The sequence below is a fragment of the Triticum urartu genome, unplaced genomic scaffold, assembly GCF_003073215.2.
Source record: "Triticum urartu cultivar G1812 unplaced genomic scaffold, Tu2.1 TuUngrouped_contig_6388, whole genome shotgun sequence".
Classification (NCBI taxonomy): Eukaryota; Viridiplantae; Streptophyta; class Magnoliopsida; order Poales; family Poaceae; genus Triticum; species Triticum urartu.
This window is the reverse complement of record NW_024117147.1, coordinates 1-10,861: the sequence shown is the minus strand read 5'-3', so window position 1 is coordinate 10,861 and position 10,861 is coordinate 1. Positions and strand designations below refer to the sequence as shown.

The 10,861-nt window shown below is 42.8% G+C and overlaps 1 protein-coding gene across 1 annotated transcript; it reads right to left on the bottom strand.

Moving 5' to 3' along the window:
• Positions 1 to 586: 586 nt before the first annotated feature.
• Positions 587 to 9,009, bottom strand: LOC125530542 (probable proteasome inhibitor). Its single transcript, XM_048694926.1, has 10 exons — positions 8,847 to 9,009; positions 4,115 to 4,301; positions 2,776 to 2,943; positions 2,423 to 2,476; positions 2,278 to 2,331; positions 1,464 to 1,541; positions 1,348 to 1,376; positions 1,201 to 1,262; positions 1,052 to 1,128; positions 587 to 668 (listed from the first exon to the last, which is right to left on the bottom strand). Exons 1-10 carry the CDS (start codon positions 9,007 to 9,009, stop codon positions 587 to 589), a joined length of 954 nt encoding a protein of 317 aa, XP_048550883.1.
• Between the last annotated feature and the right edge of the window lie 1,852 nt (positions 9,010 to 10,861).

Sequence of the window (10,861 nt, the reverse complement as noted above, 5' to 3'; positions counted from 1 at the left end):
ATGAGTGGTGCTGCAAGCCATGTCGAATGGAGCGGGGGGAGCGGGCTTCCTACAACCATGGTGAGGCGATGCTGTGCTGCAAGCAGTGGTGGGACGGTGGTGCTGCTGCGAGGAGGGACCAGGGGTGCTGAGATGGGCGGTCAGCCGGTCGGCGCTGCTGCTAAGCAGGAGTCTTGGTGCGCCGGCAATAATGACGGTACGAGAGCGAGGGCGAGTGGCAACAAAGACATTGCAGAAATCTTTATGGTGACACTGCATATGGAGAAACTTGGATCAAATTTTGAGGCTACTAGGCGGTGACAAGACTGACATTGCAGCAATAGTTTATCTATAATATAAGAACCACAGAGGGGTACCAAGACAGCTCCACATACAATTGTACAGTCGAATATGACAAAGCATGGTTTGGAAGGGGAATACAGCCATACAGTAGTTTACATTCATGTTCTCAAGCACAAGCAGAGTCTTTTTAAAACACAATTTGTGATGCATAGCAGATTGGTGCTGCAAAGCGTTCACGATCGAGCACAGCAGAAACAAAGCAGAGTCATTCAGCACAGGGTGCAGGTGGGCATGAAGCCGAGTCTCAGAAGAAGTCTGGGCCTTGCTGGAAGAACTCAAGGTCTGGGTGAGTGCTTCCACCTGAAGGATTTGAATGCCTCGAATGCCTGTGTCAACAGAAAACCAGGAGGTTGGCATACAACTGTTCATCAGAGTTTCAGCCAGTAACCACCCCTAAACCCCAGGAGGATGCAACTAGGAGGAGGATGCAACTAGGAATAAGCATAGTTGTTTCGATTATATGTTAGTGGACTGTGTTCAATGACTTCCATGACACAAGAATATATATAAGAATGGTCATGATGTTGCATTGGATGTGAGTTAGGCATCAGTGCGAAAAAAATGAACTATAAGAACAGTTTGTTTCTTACTTGAGACAACAAACCTTTCTAAAGCGGTAGTATCAGGTACAATAACAGGTCATCTTGAGCCTTACCGGTTGCCAAGCATAAAGTGGGTCCATAGAAAATGTTAAGAAAAGCTAACTTACCTCACAAAGCGAGATGGTTCAAATCCTGGAACATCAGGCGGGCCAATTGGATCGTAGCGACCACCGGGCGGAACACTCTTATTAATATTTGATTCCGTTTATGATAGAACAAATACTGCAATGGTATATTTAGTAAAAGTAAAATGAACATACCCAAGGTCACCAAAAGGAGTAGAAGGATTTGTAGGAAAGAAACGTGGATCATTTGGACGTGTAGTAATCAAATAGGTTCCATGTTAGACAGTACAGAGGAGCAAATGTAAAGAGATTCCACAGATAATCAGCTAACATATTACCAACGTGCATACTACCACCTGTCCCACCACTGCAAAAAATAAGACACATGGTTAATTATGTGCGGAAGAACTGATCTGTCGATGCTTTTACATGTATATTATGGTTGGAGACAGACCTGTGAGGGTAGAAGCCAACATCAGGAACAGGGAAGGTGTCATCATGACCAACTGGAGCTACTGGAGGATAAATCAGCCTGTACCACAATACATAAACAGAAATATTAGCCCCGTTATCAATATCCTATAACCAATTCACTGGTAGCCTATTTATCCTACATAGAGTGCTAGTGAGTGCAAATTTTGGTAAAACCGGAATTGAGTTGACATGAACAGGCCCCTTCACTAGTTTGTGCACTTGTAAAGAAAATTCTTAGGAAATTCAGAGTACTATAAAGTGTCAATTCAGGCACATGTACCAAATTTCAAATAAATAAATAATCATATGCGTGATGTAGCAAAAGGACAGGACAGAGTATAAGTATAGAGCAAAATGATGTTCTTATATATATGCGTACCAAATTAGATGGCAATAGAATATGCGTCAGGACATGCATGCCCATGAAAAGTGAACGAGGCCAGTTGATATCAGGACCGAAGGCATGTTCCAAGACATTCAGCTTGTCATTGAAGGCGGTGTAGGCATGAATGAAGTAGAAGAAAACTAGAAAAGACTCACTAGTGGCTAAGCCTTAGAGATTTCAAATCAGATTGAACAGGACTCAATAAAATAACAACAAAGTACAAAACGGTGAATAAAGGAGTGCCACACAACAGAAGAATGGGACATACAAATGGTTGTACCTTGTACTTGGGGTTTCCCACAGAACATTTTCAGAATTGGAAGTAGAAGTGACAACAAAGTACAAAAAAGGTGAATAAAGAAGTGCCACACAGAAGAAGAAAGGGAAATAGAAATGGTTGTATTCGTACCCGGCAGGTTCAATCATCCTTATACTCCGGTTTTCCCACAGAACATATTCAGAACTGGAAGAAGTTCCAAGAACGTACCAAAAAGGTGAATAAAAGGAGTGCCACACAAAAGAAGAAGGGGAAATACAAATGGTGGTATTCTTACCCGGCTGGTTCAGTTATCCTTGTACTTGGGTTTTCGCACGTAACATTTCCAGAACTGCAAGGAGAAGTGCCACGTGTTAGAATTATTGAAAAATGGAGTCAGCTACAACAGAAAAGCTTTGGAAGTTAAACTTTAGTCAAAGGAGTAAAATCATCAGAATATTACCATAAAAGCCCAAATTCCCCAAATAATGATATTAATTCATTTGTACCAAGTAAAAGTGCAACATGGAAGTAATTACAGAGGGTAATATACTAGATTATTTGTTTGCGATGAGATAAACAGAAACTTAGTCTGATTTTTAGTGTCAAAGATGGAGATGGGACATGCCTTAAAACCCAGCATAGAAATACCTGTTTATTGACGAACTGCTCTCAACATTAGGATTCTGGGCGGCAGCAGCATCCTTACAATTCAATTCAGCCAATAAGCTTAAGTTCAGGATATTAATGAAGTCCGGAAAATTCTTGTACAAATCTTTATACTTCCTGGTCTGTTCTTCAGAGAAGAAATCCTTCACACTATATACACATAACCAGGGCCAAAAACTCGAAACTATAAACTGGAATATCCAGACTATTCAACATAAGGCCAGTCAACAGAGCAAGTACTCAAAATATTTTACATAATGATAAACTTAACATGACAAAATTGTCCTCTTGGCTGCACTGGGTCTTGCTTAAGAAATAAATTAGAAATAGATTTAATATCACTTATTGCCCCTTGTATCACACTGGATATCGATAACCATATCTTGTGCAGAAAATCATACTCAATCAAACAGAATACATTTCTATACTAAGATAGTTGTAGCAACCCAAGTCATCACATAGTAGAATAGAGCAAGCACACTAACAGGTTGGCCGAATTCATAAACAGTCTCTATAAGTCTAGCTCATCGTTACTAGTTATACCATTTATACTGTTCCGCTTATAGCGACATCATTTCTATAAAGCTTGTTAATACAAGTGAAGGGACTTGACAAAAAGAATGTGCATACAACAAAGCACAAAAAACCATCACAGTAGCTCAACCATTAATTGAAGTAGTCTTTACATATATAAAATGTCTCCACACATAAAAAAGAAGCAGGTCTTGAGTTCAAATAGCATGGCTTCATGGGTTTCAATTTCAGTTTCAACAAAATTTCAGCACCAACTGAAATCACTGAAATTCAGTTATTTCAGTTTGCATTTCAGCCAAAAGGCCGAAATATTCATTTGAATTTAATTAAATATTTAAAATTTTCAAAAAATATTTGATTTCCTGTGTACTACTGAATTTGCTGAAATATTTTGACCGAAACATAATATTTCAGTTTCTACTGAAATTAATGAAATTCAGTGAAATCTCACTGAAAGTGAAAACCATGCATGGCTTACAATTCATGTTATTATGTTACCAAATATTTTAGTCAGCCGAGGTGGCAACGATGGTGATAGAGTAAACCGACCATCAACAAATTTCTAATTTAGCCCCACTTGTTAGTAACCAAATAGTGGGAAGGTGAAAAGATCATCACTACCGACTGAAATATTTTTGGAGTGAAGATTACCACATAATGTACATGTCTTAGATCACAAAACATATTTCCGTGTGAAGCAAGTGACATGTGTTCTAGTAACAATAATAAGAAAAGCACATGGAATCTAAGAATGATATACAACAATAATAACAAGACTGGAACATACTTTATGTGGACATTGCAGGGTTTCTTGTGTCGTGCCTCAAGATCTCGCGCATTAATAGCAAGGAAGTCAGCAATCCGTAGACATTCCATTAAGATGCACTTCTTCTTGCCCTCCTCCTCCTTGGAGTACAAAAAGGCATAGCAGTTGTACATACTGTTCCAACCCTCAAATCCCACCTCCACCTCGTCTAGAATCAAGAAAAATAAAAACATTAAATATATAATTAAAGGCTGGCAATTACAATGCAATTCAGGACTCTGCAGAGTCACTTTCCTCTTTCATCTCACACCAAAAGTTTTAAAATTCGGATTTCAATTCCTCGCCTATTAAGATAAGTTTGACCCTGAAAATAATTCCAATTTTATCTCTTCTAAAAAATGGTAAGGTCTGCCTTACGTTGTCTTTTCGTCCAATTCCCCTCACCTCCCTACGTAAGCTCTGTCCCCATGCCACCTCAATTTTATTTAATTTTTCCCACCGATTCCTTGAAAACCAACTAAACTGCCCCACTTCTTATTTTTACCAAATAAAATCATGTTTCATTGGTAAGTCAATAATGTTATGAGGGTCAGTCCATCAAACATGGTGTCTTATCCCTTAATTAGTGTCCTAGTTAATTAAGCAAATTTGTTAGCAAAGAGTCAAGTCAGTTTACAGACTGTATTAGAATTTGAATAGATGTACGGGATTGTTGGTCAAGTCTTTTCTATACTTTAGAAAAGGGCCGGACCCTCTAAATAAAGCTGAGAAGAATAGTGCCGTTTACTTTTATGTACTTCTCAGTAATTAAGGTGGGTTATGTATGTAGTAGAAGCAGCAGCTACAAATCACAGCCACCTTCACGCCTCCACCTGCCAACCTATTTCATATGCCGTTATGGCCGTGACCCCCTCCAAACCCATCTACTGAACCACCCCGCCCATCACCTCCCTTCTGACCTTGCCTAACCATCACCGGTGGTGAACGCAACTATTTGGTTATGTTTGACACGGTCAATACCTAAACGCTGCTGCTTGCTGTACATATACGTACGTACATATTGCACTAGTCAATATTTATGTCTAAAGCTACCTTTTGTTGGGCCTTGTCAATGCATGTACGTGAGTCTACCATAGTATTAGCGATATGTCCGAACTTGCGACTAAAACTACTCTTGTACTCGTACTGAAAACATGATTATGCGTGACAGCAGCGGTAGGGCCCAGAAGGAGGTGGCGACCAACGGCCGTCAATCGGCGAGGCGGCGACCCGCTGTGTGTGGGTCATCGACTGGCGACAGCAACTCACTAAAATATCTAGTGAGATATTTTGAGTGCCGGTACTTATTTTTAGATTGTAGTCGTATTTTTTGCACAAGTAGTATATATCTAGTATTCTAGTGATCTCGCTCTTAGATAGTTGTATTTATATGTGTTTCTCCTTCGCAAACTCTGCCACACCTAAAAATTACTCGTGCCACCGCCACTGACTATCACCTCGACTCAGGATCAAGTTCTGCCATTGCCCCGCTTCCACAAGCTCGACTTCCCAACATATGATGGTTCAGTCGATCCCCTTGGTTGGCTCAATATGTGCAAGTAGTTTTCTCGTGGGTAGCGCACATAATGGGGCCGACAATGTTTGGACTATAGCCTGCCACCTCACCAATGGGGTTCAGTTGTGCTACTTACAGCTTGAGCTAGACTTTGGCATGCCAACATGGGAGCCGTTCAAGGAGGCCTACCACGCTTAGTTGGGCCATCACTTCGTGCAAATTCCTTGAGTGAGTTGGCGCATCTGCCGTTCTTGCAGACTACACCAGCAGGTGGCTAGTGGTCAAGTGCCACAACAATGATCCATTAACATCACCCCAATTACGGTTTTGGTACATGGTCTTCGTATTAACGTTAAGCTTCAGCGGCCATCTGACCTCCACACTGCCATATCCTTTAACAAGGCCTATGAGCAGCAACATTTCCCTCCAACAACATCACCACACCAGCCTTTTGGGCCTACGGGGCCTTGTACCCCTCCGATCTTCCTGCGGTCAATGCAGTTACATAACCTTCTTCTCCAACACCACTACTAGCACATGTTCTTCCATTGAACACTACATAACCAACCCACCCACAACAGGTTCGGCGCCTGACTCCAGCTGAGTTTGCAGAATGTCATAGTCAAGGCCTTTGCCTCAACTGTGACAGATCTATGTTCGGGATCACCGGTGGATGCGATTCTTCTTCATCGAGGCAGATGACTACGACAAAGATAGCTCCACAACTGATAGCACCCATGGCCCCTAGGAGGTAATTGACAACCTACAACTTGCAGATATGCTGTTTTTTGAGGAAGGGAGATAATGTTATGTGGCTAACTCATCATATGTGGAGTTTTGTCCCTTAATTAGAGTGCTAGTTGATTAAGAAACTTTGTTAGGAAAGGGTCTAGTTAATTTGGATATCGTAGAGTTTGAATAGATTTATTGACTTATTGGTCATGTATTTGAATAGATCTACCGGCTTCTTGGCTGACCCATCTCAATAAAGCAGAGAAGATTATTGTTTTTTACTTTTATCTACTTTTCAGTAATTAGGTTTATGTTAGTAGTAGATCCTTGCAAATAAGTATTGATTCAATTGGAAGCTAAAGTACGCAATCACATAAACAATAAAGCAGTAGGTAAATCACGGCCTTTACAATACAAAACACATGAGTAATATGAACGTTCTCTCTTATGTCCAAAAAAACATAGTTTTTGCAATGATGGATTCTCGAATGCACAAAGACAAAAGTAGAAATTATATAATAAAGTGACCATGCCTTTGTTAATTTCACGAGAATCCGAGGAACATGAATTTGCAATGATGTTATTTCACAACAATTTGAGAGAGTGAATACACATACAATACAGAAAAGGAATTTGTAAGAGCTTTAAACTCTTGTTCAATAAAAAGGTGGCGTTCCTGCCAGTTGCTAGGAAAAAATCCTCGCCAAAAATCAAATGAAAATAAATGTGTAACAGAAGTGCTGCAAAAATTCCTTCAAAGATATTTCAATCCAATCAAAGAAGACTTCAACATTGAAATGTACCTTGGTATATAAACTTAAAACCAATCGCTTCATCATTGTTTCAATTAATAATTTCTAACAGAAGGAAGTGGTTGAATTTGTGAATACAATGGCAAGCATGTGCAAGCATAAGGAAATGTACTTTTTTGAAGGTTTATGTTTTAATTGATTCACAATCTGTAGTTCAAATTGAGTTATTCAGTTACATGCATGTGTAACCAAGTTCGTTTAAGGTTCAAATTACTTGATATTAGCTTTTGGTAAGTTCTGCCGGCCAAGCACTACAACATACTGATCTACTATGTTTGAAAAAATTCTGCCATGTTTAGCAAGCACAGAGCAAGGCAGCAAGTAAACCGTCGAATAATTAAAGAGACTCCCACATGATGAGGTGACTAGAATTTGCTGGCTGTTTCTTGATGTTGGCAAGGCTCGTGATGCCATTTGTTTTTATGTCTTCACTTGACAAGTAATGTGCGGCATGAATATCAGGAAGGCTGAGTGAATTAATCCAGTGGTCTTTGGCCATACGATTCGGTGGTTATTTTGATTTATGTAGGGTAGAGATCAAAGGTTGTAAATTCAATGGTGGATATTGAGATCATAGCTTTAAATAGCAGGCTATGTGATTCTATGTTTGGCGCTAAATCGACGTTATAGCGCGCTAAATGAAGCCAAATTGTATGCGATGCATTTTGGCACGAGGCCCCTGCAAACGCTATAGCACCGAGGTAACACGCTATTTAATACTATGATTGCCATGCTATATCTTTAGGTGGGAAAACAGAAGGTGAGGTGGTAAATTCAAAACCGGTGTATTAACTACAGTAATAGAGATGTTAGTATATATAGAACATAACATTGCAACGATCAAGTAGTAGTACTTTTGTAGTTCCGTAGTGATCCAAGTCTGAAGCCAGAGGTTCAATACAGAACTTACGAAATTTAGCATCTTAACATACAGTACACTACTAAGTTCAGTCACACAGCAAATTTGAATTACCAATTCTGAAATAGGAGTTTCACTCTCCACTTCATGGATTGAACTGCTAATTTTAGATCAGAATATATAAACATAAACTTCAGCTCAAAAAGGATTCAGAATTCTAAAATGGCATACTGTATTACTCCCTCCGTCCTAAAATAAGTGTCTTTGATTACAACTTTTTTTTGGACGTGAGGGAGTACTAACTACCGGAGAAGATCAAACAATAGATCATAAATCTAGGGAAGGGACTGATTCTCTGAATTAAGTTGACAATTAAGCACTTAAAGTGTTTTGACTCAGGGACACATTTCCCAAATCAACCACGCCTGAAATACAAGAAGCTGCTACTGACATTGCACCATTTACACCTAAATATAGCCGAACCATCGATCTACATCTATCCACTCGGGAACTCAACCCGAGAATCATCATCAGATATGCAACAGGAGCCCTAAACATGGAGCCGTTAAACTGTTTGACTCAGGGACACATTCCCCAAATCGACCACGCCTGAAATAGATCTACATCAATCTGCTCGGGAACTCAACCGGAGAATCATCATAGATATGCAACAGGAGCCCTAAACATGGGGTCTGTCAAATCCTAACTTGCAGACTACAGTACGCTCACACTAAAAAACACATATATACGTACATAACATAACCCCTAGGGCTAAGGGCGTAAGGCGGAACGCACCTGCGGGCAGGCGATCCATGAGCGCGGCAGGACCGGCGGCGCAGAGGGAGTATCCGTCGGCGAGGAACGCGGCGTTTGCAGCGAACGCGATGCCGTCGTGGGCGGAAATGAAGACGGGGCGCGTGGCCCTCACGACCGCCATCGCGGCCTCGGCGGTCACCATCCTGACGCTGTAGGCGTCGGTCGTCGGTCACTGCGCTCGGTCGTGGAGGCGGTGGTCTCGCGGCGTTCTGGAGAAGTACCTGTTTATTGACGAATTGCGCTCTCAACGTCAGGCTACATGGGCAGCAACAGGCAGCGTCCAAATTAGAAAATCCATATTACCAGGGGTGGATCTGGAGGTGAGCACGGAGGGAGCGAGGGCGGGTCGGGTGTGGGGGCGCGGCCAGCAGAGCGGAGGCAGTGATGCCGGGTCAGACGTCGGGGAAGGGCCGGAGACTGCAGCGGTGATGGGAGGGAGTCCTGGGGATATGCGGCGGAGCAACAGGGTGGCGTGGGACGGTGCGGCGGTGGAGTGGCGGCGCCCTAGAAAAGGAAGGGGACGAGGGAGCAGAGGAGAGGCTGGGTCGGGGGGAATGAAAAAGACTAACAAGTGCTAGTAACTGAGATCTGAGTAGGTCCCATCTGAGTATGGCTTGCCCGAGCGCATCAGTGACTTTGCAAAAGGAAGTCGTCGCGGCAGTTTCAGTCAAAGCGAAGTCTTCAGTTTCAGTTCATCGTGCGTCCATCGTCACCTTAAATGCTTGCACGTTCGTTCCTATGGCACTAAGTTTTTTTAGTTTCTTTTGCGAGAAGGCCTAAGGCAGATATGTTAAGTAACACGTGTCTTCACAAACTCACCCGTACGGAAAATAAAATTATATTTGAATTATTATTAGGGGAGCCAAAGTCTTCTTCCTCCTGCATCCACCAGCGGCGTGCCGTGAGCATAGGTCGATGCCGCCTCGATTGAGCAAACATTTTTGTACCTAGGAGCTTGTAGAAACAGCGGTGGGAAAGTCGTCGATGTAGACCAGGAGATGCCGACGGCCATGATCTGTGAAGCAAATCGCCGGCCCACAGAACAAAACACCAAGAAGACACTACTAGAAAATCGTCGTCACTGAGTTCTTTCTTTTTTGTTTGCCGAATACTAGAACACGGGATCATGACAAAAGCTGTGTTCACCGAGTTTGCCTCTCGGTGAACAACAGGACACGGCACATGGGAGGCACTATCGAGCCCCATGCAAAATGCACATGGCAGACATGAAAGAACTCGACTTATGCGTAGTGTGCCGAGAACCTATTCAAATGCACCCGACAAATACAAGCCATTTGGCCTGGCTGTCTACGTGACGGTGGGGACGCTTTGCTGGGAACCTAGTCAAAGCTACCCAGCTTATGCCCAATATGCCGGGAAACTAGTCAGAGGCACCTGACAAATAGGAGCCACGTGGCATGGCCGTTTGTAGCTGACCCGTGACGGTGGGCGACCTGTGCCGAGACCCCGATGAATGGTAGTCGGCGAACTGTGCGGTACTTAAACCACCAAGCCCTAGGCGTCGCTCCAAAACAATTCTATCGATCAGGACAGGCGGTGGCTCGTACCCTTTAACGAAGGTTGTTTGGAAACAGGACCTTCTCCCACAAGGGATCTAGCTTTGTAGCGGGGATGCATCAGGTTTGTGAAGGGGGTTTGGGGCCCGTTCCTCCGATGGTCTCAAAACTTTCTCTGCGCTCATACGAGTCCATTGAAAGACACGTGCCAGGACCTAGCCTTTTCCGGGGTCGCCAGTCATATTTCCGTGCATTTTCTGCATTTCCAAGGGTTTATGCCGGAAAATTAAGAACGGAGTAGCGGGCACATGAAATCAAGGACGGAAAGGGTTGGGAGTCCCTGCCCACGGTCTTCGGTCCATGCCTAGCTAGGCCCTGCACACACAATCGAGAGGGTGGGCTTAACCCGGGGGGGTGGGTGGTGCACGGGGAGGCCGTCAACGGGTAGCCCGTTGCATACACAGGAAATCACGCGCA